Source organism: Equus caballus, chromosome 17 (assembly GCF_041296265.1).
Source record: "Equus caballus isolate H_3958 breed thoroughbred chromosome 17, TB-T2T, whole genome shotgun sequence".
NCBI classification, from domain to species: domain Eukaryota; kingdom Metazoa; phylum Chordata; class Mammalia; order Perissodactyla; family Equidae; genus Equus; species Equus caballus.
Window position 1 is genome coordinate 46044841 of NC_091700.1, and position 16775 is coordinate 46061615.

The 16775-nt window shown below is 36.8% G+C and overlaps 1 protein-coding gene across 1 annotated transcript in view; it reads left to right on the forward strand.

Annotated features, from left to right (window-relative positions):
• NUFIP1 (nuclear FMR1 interacting protein 1) overlaps positions 1-16468 on the forward strand; it is a 41013-nt gene extending 24545 nt beyond the window's left edge. The window contains exons 8-10 of the mRNA XM_001491618.5: positions 8011-8127; positions 14577-14809; positions 16170-16468. Coding sequence (XP_001491668.1) covers positions 8011-8127; positions 14577-14809; positions 16170-16286 — 467 coding nt within the window. The 3' untranslated portion in view covers positions 16287-16468. The remainder of the gene's footprint in view (positions 1-8010; positions 8128-14576; positions 14810-16169) is intronic.
• The last annotated feature ends 307 nt before the right edge of the window (positions 16469-16775 follow it).

Consider the following 16775-nt stretch of genomic DNA (forward strand, 5'->3'; position numbering starts at 1 on the left):
TTGCACTTAGGAGTCTGGCTCCACTAGTACACTATACTTCCTCTAAATGTGAAGTCCAAATTTGTCTAAAAAAATATTGTATGAACCTAGGATAGTTGAGATGTGGGAGAGAGTTTAGAAAAGGCATCTTCTTATTCTTGCTGATAGCACAGAAAAGGCAGATGACATTTTGGGCCAACGCTGAGTTTACTCTTGGGCACTGATTCTTTCCCTTCAAAAAATGTTAGAGAGAGCCCACATACTTCTTCAGATTTGCAGTGTGTGACCTTGATGATAAAATACCATCTGTACCCAAATATAAACTTTCATGTCATTAATATACTTGAAACACTAATAGAAGACTACCATTATAATCAGTAAGTTACTGATTTGAAAATTATGTAATTCTTCACTTTATGCAATTCTCTAAATGAATAATTGAGGGACTCCGTAACATTGAATAGTCTTTGTTGTTTTTGTTTTGTTAGCTTTGGTAGATGGGTGGTTGTGTTTTCTCATTTTTAAAGAAATATTGCAATGTGTGTTAATCTGGTGAAATACCAGTGAAAAGATGGTTATATATCTTGCTTCTAGTTAAGCCTGTATTTAGGTCTTCAAGAGACACTTTAGACATGAGAAATAGGAGTAAATAACTTCACCCTCATGGTAGGAAGCGTTCAGTCAGGTTCCTAGGAGCAGTTGAATGAGAGATCTCAAGTAATTTTGTTTTGGCTTAAATGTTGAAACCCTTACATGTACCGAGGATCAAAAAGGGAACGTACCTGTATTGAGGGTCAGAGATGAGAACGTAAGTCTTGAATGTAAATATCTTACAAGTAAGCTATAAATTTATAATATTCTTCTTCAAGGAAATCACAATACTAACGATCAAATTATGGTACCTTAATTTTGCAAGAAAGATTCCATTTAAACTCATGTTTTCTTTTACCTGGGATTTCTTTCTAGACTTTTACATTTTCCAAATCAATGTTTAGACTAGTTGGTTCTTCAATTTTTCACTCTGGGTATAGCTACAGAAAACCAACTTTTCACATGCCTTAAATATTCTCCGCATCTCTGCTCTCCAGCAGCTCAGTCTGACATTTGTTTGGAGGCAGCTTCCTTCACCTGGGGCCAAGCCAACCAACCTTAGATCTAGTTGTTGTTCTTATTATTCAAGTTGTTGGTGGCAGAGCAGCACTCTGATAATGCGGCCCTGTTCGTGCTCTCATGTGGCTGTTAATGCTTTTCACCACTAAGCTTACTTTAAAAATGAAGATCTCCCAATTCCTTAATTTTTTTGCCTTTTTTCTGCTCAGAACTTTATCCAGACATCAGCATTCACATTTTGGACAAGATAACAGTTCTCAAGGATCTTTATAAACCTCTTGTCATCCTTAGAAAATCATTGCCTGAACCCAGCTTCCTTTGTGATAGTTGGTAGTATGTGAACTCTCATTAATTATGCAGATGCTTTAAACTGGGGATTGACATTTTTTAAAAGGGAAAGCCTGTCGTTTGGAGTCTCCCAGCTGATAAGTTTTGAGTATGGTCTGTTGTCACTAGATTTTCTTAATGGTGCTATGTTTTTTATTTCCTTGTATATTCTGCTAACTAGTCTCCTCAAGGTGTTTTTGGGTTTTTTTTAAATCTTTTTTTTTTTTTTTGGTATCTTATTAGTTAGGACTATAATTATTTTGTTGCTGTTGTTTAAATATATATAGAACATGTTTTATGGCTTTCCTGGCCTGTGGATTTAATATGTGTTGTCTGAGCTAGAAAGAAAGAAGCTGGTCAGTAATGTATCACCGAGCATCACTGGCTGCGAGCATCACTGACTGTGAGCATCACTGACTGTGCTGCCTCCGCATCCATAAGACAAAAGGAGCCAACTTGTTAGCCATTAGTCACAATATGAATATAGATATTGTCATAGAGCACTGGGACATCGGTCTAACTATGCACTGACACAAGCTAGCTGGGCTTCCGTTATTTAAAAGGTAGATGTTAAAGTAAGAAAATAAGCTGGTCCAGTGCATCGGCTGTCATGAAAGCCCATTGTTAAATACCTGTCTTTGAACGTTGGAAACCGTAAAGCAAAGTTCCCGTTTTTGGGGGTGACTTTTTCAATATATAGTGTTTTCTTTGGGAGACTTAATTCATAAATCTTCTTAGTGCAAGAGCATATAATTGTGCTTTGATCCATAAAGGCAATAGGAAATAGTAGGGGGAGGGAAAAGGAAGAGGCAAGTAAAGAAATAAGTTGTAGAAAGAAGCCAGGTGGGAAGTTTTTAAAACTAATGTTTAGAGTTGGGCAAGACATTCAAAGGGCAAATTTTTTTGCTGTTTTCATTTCAATAGGGATTTACTGAGGTCCTACATTTTGCTTCCCTAGCACCATAATTCAGAGAAGTCTCTCTTTGCCTTCAAGAAACTCATAGTCTAATGATAATTTTTAGATTATTGTATTTTTGTTTTGGTCAATGGGAACATGATATGTGTGAATGAGAGAGAGAGGTGAGATTTACCCAAAGAACAGTGTCACCCACTAATATTTTAATAGTAAGAGAAATTATTCAAGCTGGTGTTTTTAATCATTTGAAAATTTGATTTTATCATCTTCATTGCTACCATTTTTATACTGGTACTTTTAGTTTAGAGAGATGTCTGGCTGTTTTTTTTAAAAGTGAGTGAAGTTTCTTGAGTATTGTTTGTCAGCCAGTACAGTGCCTTCAGCATAGTGTTTCCAGGATAGCTGCTAAAAATGCCTGTGGTACATAGAACTGCTAGGTGGATCTGAAGAATGTTTTTTTTAGATGAAAAGCCACAGTAGAAGATGTTTTGGTAGTGCTGAAAGGATCATACCCCTTTTCACAGTGTTATTACATGTGGTGGACCCCTGAAGTGAGACTGAGGGGGAAGGAAGTAGGGGAAGAGTTGTGAAACTCCTAACTCTTAACCCTTGGGGGGGCAGTCAAGTGTAGTGAGCTTTGTGACACTCCTGGTAATGAGTACACCAAGCACCCAGATTGTGGTTTTACCATTCTCCAATGAAAGGAATCAGGGCCTTGGAGAGGTTGATTATAGGGCTGGGACAGGGAAAATACAGGGTGAGCCTAGAGCATCTCATACAGTGCCAGAAAGTAAGGAAGTGCTCAAAAAACGTCAGGACGTGGGCGTGTCAGGATATAGGGACCAACTGGAAAGTGGTCCCAATGGCCAAAGTTGGGACAATTTGAGCCACAAAGTAAATAGTAGTAGATTATAACCCAAAGAATAAAATAAGTATCCATGAGTTTGTACTGATATAAATAAAGATGAGGGAGGAGTGACAAATCTTTATTACAGAAGAATTCCAATTAATAAATGTAGAAGAAATGAGGGAAACAGAAAGTTACCATTAGAACACAGTAATAATTGTTTCAGGCAAGATCCACTGGTGAATGGTAAAATTAGTGGCAAAATCTTTGAGGTAAAACAGAGTATTTGTATAGTCTCAAACACATCTCCCCCTGAGTATTAATTACTGTGGTGGTTTTAACATATGTCCAAAATTTTTTGATATTCCATACTCCAAGAAGTGGCACTTAATTCCCCTCCCCTTGAATGTATGCTGGACTTAGCAACTCATTTCAAGAAAGAGAATAATGGAAGAGAAAGTCAGTAACTTTATAGTGGAGAAACCAGGCAGACTACCAAGTGATCAAGATCAACATCCCCAGTAACGTCATGTTGAAATCATGGACCCCCTGATATGATGTGAGAAAAGGCACTACCTAAAATCCATGCCTCAGTCTAATCCTCAGAAAACATCAGACAGACCCAAGCTGAGGAATATTCTACTATAACTGACCAGTAGTCTTCAAAAGTGTCAAGTTCATGAAAGACAAGGAAATACTGAGAAATTGTCACAGATTTGGAGAAGACACAGATAAAGAGGCATGACGACTGAATGCAGTGTGATATGGTGGGTTGGATCCTAGAACAGAAAAAGGACATTAGTGGAAAAACTGACGAAATTGCAATACAGTCTGTAGTTTAGGTAGTAATAGTATACCAGTGTTAATTTGTTAACTGTGATAAATATACCGTGGTTATGTAAGATGTTAACATTAGGGGAAGCTAGGTGAAGGGCATGTGGAAATTCTCTGTACTATCTTTGCAACACTTGTGTAAATCTAAAATGGTTTCAAAATATAAAGTTTAAAAAAAGGGAGGTAGGAAAAGGGGTGATATGTAGGCCAATTAAAGTCTTGCCCTCCACTTCTTGAATTGAATTATGAGGAAACACTTTCCTCCAGGGTTTATTTCTCTATATTTTTCTTTTTCTATTATTTTCTGTTTACAAAAGTAATACAGAAAATGTGAGAAAAAAACTGAAAAGCATAAAATAGCCTACTTTCTTAACTTACAGAGATAGCCACTGCTCACATTTTGTTGTATATCCTTCCAATATTTTTCTTATGCTCCTGTCTATGTTTTTAAAATAAAAATGGAATCATGTTATTAAAAAGGAAAAAGAATGAGCTTTGAATGCAAACAGAACTAGGTTTCTATCGTGGCTCCACCTCTTCTTACCTCTGTCATTCTATACCAGTTAGCCTTTTTGAACTTATCTTTACTCATTCATGCGACAGTTTGTTCTTCAAATATTTGTTGAGCACTTATGTGCTGTTCCAGACTCTGAGGATACAGTGCTGAACAAAGCCAAACCCCTTCTCTCATGTAGCTCATGTTCTGGTTAGGGGAGGTACAGTAAATAAATATGGGTTGACAGAAGCATCATGAAGTTGAGTAAAGCTAAGTAAAGGGTAGAGAATGGTGACTGGAGAAAGGGGTGTGCTATTTTATGTAATCAGTGAAGGCATCTCTGGTAAGGTGACATTAAGAAATCTGAATGAAGTTAGGAGCTGATACCTGAGGGGCTAGCTTTCCAAGCAGAGAAAGTAACAGGTGCAAACACCTAATGGTGAGAGTATGCTTCGTGTGTTCAGGGAGCAACAAGATTGGAGTGGAGTAAGCTGGGAAGAAAGTGGTAGTATTTTAGTTAAGAGAAAAGTGAAGGACCACATCAAGTAGGGCCTTGTAGGCCAGGAAAGGACTTGGGACTTTACTCTGAGGTTGAGCAGAGAGGTGATATGATCTTGTTTATGTGGTTAGGTAGAGAATAGACTGTAGGGATCCGTGGGCAAGGTCCTATCAGGGATATCTTTTAGGAGGCTGTTAGAATTGTCCAGGCAAGAAATGTGGACTTGGACTAGGGTTGTAGTAGTGGAAATAATGAGAAGGCATATGATTCTGAATATATTTCCAAAATAGAGCTGGCAGTATTTGTTGATAGATTGGATATGGTACCCAATCTATTGGGTTAGGAAGGAAGGGTTGATTGAGATGGAGACTACTGGAGGGCATGTTTGGAGTAGGAATCAAGTGCTTGTTTTTGACCGTGTTAACCTTTGAGATGCCTGTTTAACATCAAAGTAGAGATGTTGAATGGGCAGTTAGATTATTGTGGAGTTTAGGGGAAAATTGGTGGCTGGAGGTATAAAATTTGTGATTCACCACTGTCTAGATAGTATTTTAAGATTGGAGATAAAATGAGATCATAAGAGGAGGAGGAGGAACAGAGAGAAAAATGTTGCTGAGGATTGACACCAGGGGCACTCAAGAATTTTAGAAGTAAGTTAGTGAGGAGAGTTCACCAGGGAGACTGGGAAAGGAGAGCCAAGAGAAGAGGTTCTGGAAGCCAAGTGAAGCAAATGTTTTTAAAACTAAAATATGATTACTGTCAAATGTTGTCATTAAGTTAAATAAGATGAGAGCCAAGAAATGACCTCTAGGTTGGCAGTAGAAGAATCAGGTGAACTTGGAAGGAAACGTTTCGCTGGTGTGGTGGGCCTGAAAGACAGATTGGAGTAGATTCTGGAGTGGGTCAGACAGCTGGAGGAAATTTCATGCCCAGGTGACTTCCCTGCTGAATTGTATAAATAGTTGTTTAGAGTTTTGCTGTAAAAAGGAACAGAGAAGTGGAGCTATAGCTGGAAGAAGGCATTTATTAGCCCTATTATTGACTGTAGAGACATTTTGGTAGGATGGCTTCCTTTTAAGAAGAGGACTGTATACATCTGTAGGAGATATTCCAATCCACTAGTTAGGAACTGGGATTTGGGGGTCAGCCTGGTGGCGTAGTGGTTGGGTTCATGTCCTCTGCTTCAGTGGCCTGGGGTTTGTGGGTTCGGATCCTGGGCATGGACCCACACACCGTTCATCAAGCCATGCTGTGGTGGCGTCCCACATATAAAGTAGAAGAAGATTGGCACAGATGTTAGCTCAGGGACAGTCTTCTTCATCAAGAAAAAAAAAAAAGAATTGAGATTTGGGGTCAGATAGCCAGGATTTAAATTTGACGTAACTGTTGTATAGTTTTGTTACCTGAGGGAAAAGTTACTCAGAGTCTCTGAATTTTGGTTTCATCACCTGTAATTAATAGTGAAAGTGATATCTCATAAAGATTAAATGAGTTCATGCTTTTAAAGAGCGTTATAGGGGCCACCCTGGTGGCGCAGTGGTTAAGTGCGCATGTTCCACTTCAGCGGCCCAGGGTTCACTGGTTCAGATCCCCGGCACGGACGTGGCACCACTTGGCACGCCATGCTGTGGCAGGCGTCCCACATATAAAGTAGAGCAAGATGGGCATGGATGTTAGCTCAGGGCCAGGCTTCCTCAGCAAAATGAGGATGATTGGCAGTAGTTAGTTCAGGGCTAATCTTCCTCAAAAAAAAAAAAGAGCATTATACTCAACTGTATTGTAGTTTTTGCCATCTCTCTTTGTGTCATGGAAGGAAATACTACAGTTTGGCCTATCATTATTCAAACAATGAGATAAACAGTCTCCATGGTAATGTAGATTTTTTTTAATCCACTAGTAATTTATATATATAAGACTGCATACTTTCCTTTCCCTGTATTAACTCAGGAGAAAAGGTCATAAGTTAGCCTAACACTGACAAGGAGCAGTTTTTGGGGGGTGTGGTGCTGGGTAGTGTGGATGGGTGTAGGAGAGAGGATTTAACTTCATCCCCTAGAAGGCGGTGGATCCATGTTCACCTAACAGTGGACTCCCGTTTCCTACTGGCATGTTTTAGTTTGCTCCAGGCTGACTCAGTGAGCTTGAAATGCTATCTTGAAACATTTCATATTGGTTGTGAGTTGAGTTGGTTCGTTACATGGACAAGTTACTTATTGTCTTCATTCTTCAGTCAGGCTTTATTTTTATTGGTTGTTTAGAATAGACTTAATACATTTTTAGAGCTGCCAAAAATAAGTGTAATAGGTGGTGTCCTGGGGCTACAACTAGGTTCTCTGGACTCTGATCAAATACTTTACCTTTGGCAGGCTCTGCAGTACTTGCTGAACTCTCATGCTTGGCTTGTTTACTTAAATTCTTAGAAGTTCTAAATAATAAAAACTTTGGGTGGATTAATTTCATCATGGCTCTTTGACTAAGCCTTTATCCAGAGAATGGTTTAAATATTATTTGTGCCCTCAAAACCTGTCTTAAAAAAACAAAAAGGTGGATATTGTTATATTTATTCCTAAATCTAATTTTCAGAGTTAGTGATCCTAACCTAGTACAGTTAAATAAATTTCTGGCCTTCTTACTACCTTAATAAAATTAATTAATAGCCTAAATAAAATAAATTAATAGCAAAGACTGTATAATTAATTTAGAGAATGCCCAAATTCCATGACCTGTGAAGCATGGTAAGTAACTGAGCTGTGTATAGCTTCCATCTGCCCTTGTGTTTTCTCTTTGGGGCAAATAGCTTCTCTGAACATGAAGATTTAAACCAAGGGGAAATTTTTCAGGTCTTCTGGATTTTGTTTTTTGGGAAGATTAAGCAAATGATCAGAAATTACTTTGTTTTCATTAACACATGAGGGAGTGGGGGACTATCAGCTTGCTTTTTTATGGTGGTAGATGTTTTTGGTATACTGTTTTACTGTTAGTTCTTTCCCTTTCTATTTCAGAGTCTGATAAAGAGGAGAAACCACAAAGTACTATCATACCCAAGGAAGTGACACCAGCCCTGTGCTCACTAATGAGCAGCTATGGCAATCTCTCAGGGTCAGAGAGTGAGCCAGAAGGTAAGTCGTGGCCTGAGTTGTTACAGTTAGGTCTGTTTTGTTTTGTTGCTTTTTGCCTTTGCTGTTTACTGTGTATCAGTAGCATCCTTGTATGTGTGTGTATCTGAGGACAAGGTGTGTCATGCACATTCTCTATCTGATCTTCAAATCGCTTTGCTGTTTGATTCAGAAGTAAAGTTAACATGGGATAAAGGAATGCTGGAGAAATAGGGAAATGTGTTTACTCTGGGAGAAAAAGGCAAAAATAATACAATGAAAGAATAAGAAGGGGAAGAGGTACTATCCACTAATGGAAGAGAAGAAAATTCTAAAAGATATAGCAAAGAAAGTTAATTTCTTCTCTCTGCTCTCAAGAACCATTGTGTTAACATGTTTAGCACCTTTGGTAGGTGAAGAGAGGTCATTTATGACAAAGAGGATGATGGAATTCCTTACATGTGTATAGGGCGTTGCTCTTTATAGAGTACATTTACGTAAATGATCTCATTTGGAGAACATGGTAACCCTATATTTGTGGTTGCGTTAGCTTGTGTATTTTAAAGGTTGGAAGAAAAATCCTTTCAAGAATCTTTCTGGGAAGTCAGCAGTGTTCAGGATACCTTTAAAGATGACGGTAAACCAGCTGAACCTCTAGCGTCTCTTCTAGGGCTACCTAAAAGAGCTGTGAATAGGCCGTTCATCTGTGGTGGTGTGGCAGTTCTTAACCCAAGGTTCATATCAATAATCCAGCATATGTTTAGTGAATGAGCCTGTGTCCTACTGTTGAAACCTGGTTCTGCATGGCAGTTTTATTTAGGCTTTACGAACCATGAGAGAATTCATGTGTATGTATCTCAGGACAATATGTGTAATCACAGTAGGAGCTGTACTGAAGTGAATATGTAGAATGAAGAGAAGATTTGAATGTAATTGGATGAAGATGGCAGCACTTTTAATGTTGACTAGGCTATAGATAATGTTTGTATAGTTGGAAGATGTTGAAGAAGGAAGAGTTGGGCTTTAATATGAAGGATAATTTTTAGATCTATCTGTAACATGGAATTTTTTTTCTCTTTTAGTGGGCTCTGTTTTACTGTGGTAGGTGGTTAAAAGCTACTTGAATTTTGAAATATAAACTACTTTGGCTTTATCAGAGTGTTCCTTAACAGATGGCTGCCTCTTCTTAGTTTTTTAATTTTAAGAAAAACAATATTTATTTCTTTACTCTTGTTTCCAGTATACTGATTTGAAGATGGAGTTATTATTTAAACACATATTACATTTCTTGCTTATCAGTTGTATTTATGACAGGTGATAGCAAAGAAAGCTATTTTACCAGATTACATGAATCCCATAAAAACAAGCCGTACTGATGCTTGCTTCTCTCTCTTTTAAGATAAAACATTTAATACTTTTATTCTCACGTCTTTGTTTTGAGGCTGCCACATTTTTAAATTACAAGGGAAAAAGGAATCCAGAAGGGATCTTGGAGGTCCCACTCCTTCATTTTATAGAACCTTAAGCTTAGAGAGGATAAGTTTGCGAAGCCAGTATGTGGCATAGCTCATGTAAAGCCTAGGTTTAGGGACCTAAAAGTTCAAAGAAGCCAACTATATTGCCTTCTATTATAGTCTTTCTCTGTGTGGCATTTACTTCTTCCTGCACAGTGATGCATAGCCTTTTCTTACAGATAGCAGAGGATATTAGCTATTAAAAGATGTATTTGATTTTGTATGAATACATTTTGACTAATTGTCTAAAATGCTCTGCCTTAAGGAAACAGCCCTTGCTTCACACTTCTAAGCCTTAAGAATCATTTTATGTACTTTGAATTCGGCTTTATTAAGCCATCTAGGTCACTACCAAATTTCTAGCTTACAGTGGTAATTCTGGGCTTTAGGATAGGATGTTGACGCATGGAGACTTTGGAATAAATAAACCAAGGAAATAAAGTGAACCTTCTCTGAAGCATGAAATAGCATCTAGAAGCTGCTTATTTAAGTGGATTCAGAATGGAGGGGAGCAGTCTGATTCTTCCTCACAGATTTTAACAATTGTGTCTTCATAGTTGAAGATCTGTCTCAACTTAGGAATTAAGATAAAAGTGTATAGAGGATCTTAAACATGAGTAGTGCTTTTCCAGAAAGAGTTTTAAACTAGGAACGGGTCCTTCAGGAAAGACTGAAGCAAAAGAAGAGGCTATGCCTGGTTCTGGGGCTGTCGGAAGCATTAAAATATACATAGGAAAGAAAGTTTCGATGAGTAGTACTTCCAAATGGATTAGTTTGATGTCTCCTGGGTTTTGCAAGTTAGTTGGGTTTTTTTCTCTTTTTAAAGATTGGCACCTGAGCTAACATCTGTTGCAAATCTTCCTTTTTTTCCCCCTTCTCCCCAAAACCCCCCAGTACATAGTTGTATATTCTAGTTGTAGGTCCTTCTGGTTGTGCTATGTGGGACACTGCCTCAGCATGGCTTGATGGGAGGTGCTAGAGCCATGCCCAGGATCTGAACTGGCAAAACCCTGGGCCCCAGCAGCATAGTGCATGAACTTAACCACTTGGCCGTGGGGCCAGCCCCTAGTTGTTTGTTTTTGCTTTTGTTTTGCCATATTAGAAGTAAAGCACAGCTTTACCACTCCCCAAAATTGTGTCTTAAAACTGGTTTGGCTATCAGTGGGCGACCTCCAAATTGAAAATGCATTCAAAAGACCACAAACCAAAAAGAATGATTTAAGTGTGAAAAAACTCAATGGCTATATTTTAAATTTATTTGGATTTATAAATATTACATTAAAATATGATCTCAGCTGGTAAATGTTGTGAACCAAATGGTCCCAGTTCCTCATTCCTTGGCAGAAAATTGACTATATGTATAAGGGCTGATTCATTTGACTTGTATTCCTAGATTGGGAGATCAGTGCTTGAAGGGGGAAGGAATAATAGAAAGTAGTGCCTTGGTTTCCTTTTGTCTTTGATTATTATTCCCATAGTTTTGAACTCTACAAACCACTTTGTGAATTCTTAGCTCCATTCTTTTATGGTTATATTTCTCTTCTTTTTCTCTTTTCCCCATTACTTTGAAGGCACATCAAAGCCACTGTCATGATAGCAAATTCTTATATAGTGCTTACTCTGTCAGGCCCTGTTTTGTGTGCTTTACTCATTTAATTATTGCAATAACCTCATGGACTAGGTACCATTATTTATGAGGAAATTTAGGCAGAGATAAGTAGCTTGCCACAAAGACGCAGTTAGTAAGTGATGGAACTGGAATTGAACCTAACAGTTGGGGACCAGAGTCTGTGCTTCTAACACTTACCCTATATAGACGGTCCCCAACTTATAATGGTTGGACTTAAGATTTTTCCACTTTATGATGGTATGAAAGTGATATGCATTTAATAGAAACCATACTTTGAATTTTGATCTTTTTCCAGACCAGCAGTGTGTGGTATGATACCCTCTCATGATGGCTGGGCAGTGGCAGCAAGCTGCAGCTCCCAGTCAGCCATGCCATCACGAGGGTGCACAACCAATAGACTTACACCCATTCTGTCCCCATACAACCATTCTGTTTCTCACTTTCAGTACAGTATTCAGTAATTACATGAGATATTCAACACTTTATTATAAAATAGACTTTGTATTAGATGATTTTGCCCAAATGTAGGCTAATGTAACTGTTCTGAATAGGTTTAATGTAGGCTGGACTAAGCTATCATGTTCAGTAGGTTGGGTGTATTAAATGTACTTTCAACTTAGGGTATTTTCAACTTACAATGGGCTTATTGGGATGTAACGCCATTGTAAGTGAGGGAAGATCTATACTTCCTTTCAATTTAATTTCCAGTTAATTCAGTCCTATGTAACACTTGAGTGTTGAGGGCTTTGAGGGATATGATTAGGCTCCCTCACTCTTGTCCAGGCAATTGAACCTAGTCCCCCAACTTTTAGAATAGAACTCTTTATATCATATCAGCCTATAAGTCATGGTAATTGAAAATGTAGAATAACCATTTGAGGAGTGAGAGGAGGCGATTCCTGTCCTAAAACTTGTGAATTTTCAATTGATCATATGGTTTTTCTTCTTTATCAATATGGTGAAATACACTGATTAATATTCAAATGTCAAACCAATCTTGTATTCCTGGGATAAAATCTATTTGGTCATGATGTATTACCTTTTTAATACATTGCTGGATTTGATTTGCTAATGTTTTATTGAGGATTTTTGCATCATGTTCATGAGGGATGTTCGTCTGTGTTTTACTTTTCCTGTAATGGCTTTGTCTGGATTTGGTATGATTTGGGATATATTTTCTCCTCTTCCTTTTTTAAGGGTTTGTGTAGGATTACTACCATTTTTTCTTGTTTGTAGAATTCAGTAGAGAAGCCCTCTATACCTAGCATTTTCTTTTGGGGAAGATTTTAAATTACGAATTAAATTTCCTCAATAGGTATAGGACTGTTCAGAGTTTTTATTTTTTCTTGAGTCTGTTTGGGTAATTTGTGCTTTTTAAAAGAATTTGTCTGTTCCATCTAAGTCTTAGAATTTATTGGCTTAAACTTATTAATAATATTTTCTTGTGATATCTATAGGATCTATAGTGATGTCTCCTCTTTGAGTCCTCATGTTGTTAAATGGTGTTTTTTTCCCTTTTTTCTTGATCAGTCTTGTTAGGTGTTTATTAATTTTACTAATCTTTTCAAGGAACCAACTTCTGGCTTTGTTGACTTTTCTCTGTTGTTTGTTTACAATTCATTGATTTTCCTTCTCTGTTATTTCTTCCCTCTTCTCTATGTCATTATAGTGGAAGCTTAGATCATTGATTTTAGACTTTGCTTCATTTCTAATATTAGCATTCAAAGCTATAAATTTGCCTTCATACATTGCTTTAGTTGGATCCCACAAATTTGACACATTATGTTTTCATTTGTATTTATTTCAAAATATTTTCTAATTTCTCTTGTAATGTGTTCTTTAACTCATGAGTTATTTAGGTGTATATGTTTAGTTTTCATATATTTGGAGACTTTCTAGATAGTTTTCTGTCATTGATTTTATTTTAGTTCTATTATGGTCACAGAACCTAGTCTGTATGCTTTCACTTTTTTCAATTTATTGAGACTTGTTTTGTAGCCCAACACACAAGATGAGTGTTCATGTGAACTTGACAAGAGTGTGTATTGAGTCAAGTGTTCTTTGTCATTTGAGTTGATTGTTAGAGGTACTCAGGTCTTACATATCCTTGCTCATTTTCTGTTTAATTATTCTTCACTTACTAAGAGCAGAGTGTTTAAGTCTCCAATGTTTATATTGGATTTGTCTATTTCTTCTTTAAGCTCTGTGAGCTTTTGGTGCATGTATATTGAAACTCTGATATTAGGTGTTACTATTTTGTCTTCTTGATGGATTAACTTCGTTAGCATTATGAACTGTCCCTCTTTATCCCTGGTGATAATCACTGTTCTGAGGTCTCCTTTATCTGATATTGTTATAGTCATTCCAGCTTTCTTATGGTTGCTGTATGTGTGGTATCTTGTTCCATCTTTTACTTTTAACCTGACTACACAGGCGGTCCTCGCTGTGCTCTGTTCCTTGGTAACTGAGATTTAATCGCAGCTCAAAGTGTGTAAAGCAAGGACTGCCTGCAATTTAAATTGATTTCTTGTAGACATTAAGTAGTTGATCTTGTTTCTTTTTTTCCGCCTCAGTCTGACCACCCAGCCTTTCAGGTGAGGTTTTAAACTGTTTACATATATTATAATTATTGATATGGTTTGTTTCTTTTGGTCTCATCTGTTTTTTTGTTCTGTTTTCCTTCTTTTCCTGCCTTTGGATTAATCCTGTATTTTTAGGGCAGTACTAATATTGGTTTATTAATTATACCTCTTTTATTTTTGTGGGAGTTAATCTAGAGGTTATAGAATGCAACTTTAACCTATCGCAGTATACTTTCAAATGATACTATACCACTTCACATATAATTTAAGAATTTTATGGCAATATATTTATGTTTTCCCTCTTCCCTTCTTTTGTGGTATTGTAAGTATATATTTTATTTCTACAGATGTTATAAACCCCACATACATTGTTATTGTTTTTGCTTTAAATAGTCATTTATCTTTAAAAAATTTTTCAAATGAGAAAAAAATGACTTTTGTATTTATCCGCATATTGACTGTTTCCAGCACTCTGCATTCCTTTGTGTAGATCCAGGTTTCCATTTGGTATTATTTTCTTCATAGGGATCACTCTGTAGTTCTTTGTGGTAATCTTCTCAATTCTTGGCAATTATAGCTCCCAATTTGAAAAATAGTGTAATACATTGTAAATGTCTGGTTTTAATTAATAAATAGCCAGTATTATGGCTGGAAGGGGGATGGTCATTATGGCTTTTTGGTTAATTTTTGGAAGTTTTACCTGTGTGTTTGCTTTTTCTTTTTGTATTTGTTTTTCCTCACATTTAGAAACTCCCATCAAGACTGAAGCAGACATTCTGGCAGACGACCAGGTTCTTCACAGCAAAACTCCTGAGAGACCAAGTCAAGATGTTAAAGCGACTGTTAGAAACTTCTCAGAAGCCAAGTATGAAAGCCAAAAGAAAAGTTTTAAAAAGACAAACCCTAAGAGGAAAAAAGATTATCACAACTATCACACATTATTTGAACCAAGAACACACCATCCTTATCTCCTGGAAATGGTAAATGATTTTTCTTTACATTCTCACCTTATGTCATGAAGATAGAGCCACTGGGTTTGTGCTTGTGTACCTTCCTGTTTGTTAAGGTTATGAGAGACATACATATGTTCCTTAAAGACTCATCTGTGTATCCTAATTCTGAAGCTGCATTTGGCATTTTACTGATGTTCAGTAAATGTGGTACAATTACAATTTTCAAAACTCCTTAAAGTAAAAGAATCTAAGTTTAACTGATTGGTAAGGAAATATGTGTTGAGGTGTACTGACTTTTGTAAAGTTTTCATTGAAAGCACAGTTAAATACAATGCCAAACTGAAGGGAGAAGAAGGTTTTTATCTGTTTATTTTGTGTATTATTGGCTTTATTCTCAGTGTGATGTGCTCAAAAATCTATTATCTTTCTTCACATTATAAAGAGCAAGCAATACATCTTTTGATTCTAAGTAATGGACATGAAGCTGTTCAAAGATCCAAGACTTTCATGTCTAAGAGTGATAGAAATACTCCAGATTTTTTAGTGGAGTTGTAAAACTGTTGACATTCTGTGAAAAGTCTCTTTTTGCCTTGTCAGATAAGTGCTTATGCTGTAGCTAAAGTGTTCTGTGGCTATACTCTGTGAGGTGTCACATGTAGATACAGTCGCTTCCTATTAAAATTGATCTGAAATATAATCTCTATTTTGTAATGCTATGCTCTGTTTTCTGTGCTGTTTTTAAATATTTACGTTTTTAAAATGTTTACCTTATAAGTGTAAATTAAATCATCTTTCTACTGAAAGTTCCTGTGTGATGTTTCTGAACTACATTAATGACATCAGAAAATAAATTGAGTGGTCGCTTTATCCTTTTTTGCTGAATCACATATGATTCCTTGGTTATGTACTTATTCTAAATACCAGGGATTTTAAGCTTTCTTTTAATTACTATAAGCACAAAAATGGGACATTATGAAAGTCCAGGAATGTTGGGACTTTTTACTGCTTGTTTCATTATTACTATATTTACTATATCTACTTAACAGATTCTACACTGTTTATAGATTTGAGTTTGGGAGGATCCTCCTTTATATGATTTTTAGGTTAAAGAATTACAGACTTTGAACCTATTTTTCCTGTCCCTTCTTAGATACTCCTAGAGAGGAGCCCAAATGTGAACATTTGTGCTATTCAAAAAGCTAGATAGTCCTGATATAAATTAAAAGAAAATGTTCTTACATTGTTTTTTAGCAAAATAATTAGTAAATATAATACACATCTCTATTATTCTGTGTTCTTTATATGGCGAAAGCACACATAATATTTTAGATTGCATTTCTTGGATTTACTTTATTTACTAACTAATCTTGTTATTTATTGTTTTTAGCTTTTAGCTCCGGACATTCGACATGAAAGGAATGTGATTTTGCAGTGTGTTCGATACATCATCAAAAAAGACTTTTTTGGACTTAATACTAATTCTGCGAAAACTAAGGATGTATAGGGGTCTGATGTTTCAGCACTCATAACTAAGCGTGTGAATTAGTGCCGTCCTCAAGTTATTGGAGGAAAGGCTTTTTTTAAAAACTGGATTAGTAATTAAATTGTAAGCCTCATGGGATATTATGTTGGATTTTCAAATATTTCCTTTGAATCTATGCAAATAAATACATAACTGATTTTTAAGACTGTGTCTGTATTGTTGGAATGGTACATAATATTTGCTGGCAGAATTGTGTTTTATTTGTATGTGTTGCTGACATGTAAGGAATTTTGCTCTTGGGCCAGTTAAGAATTGAAGATACTGGTTTAGTAGTTAAGAAAAAAGCCGTAGGGGCTGGCCCCGTGGCTGCGTGGTTAAAGTTCGCCCACTCTGCTTGGGCAGACCAGGGTTTCGCTGGTTCTGATCCTGGGTGAGGACGTGGCACCGCTCGTCAGGCGACATTGAGGTGGCGTCCCACATGCCACAACTAGAAGGACCCAGAACTAAGAT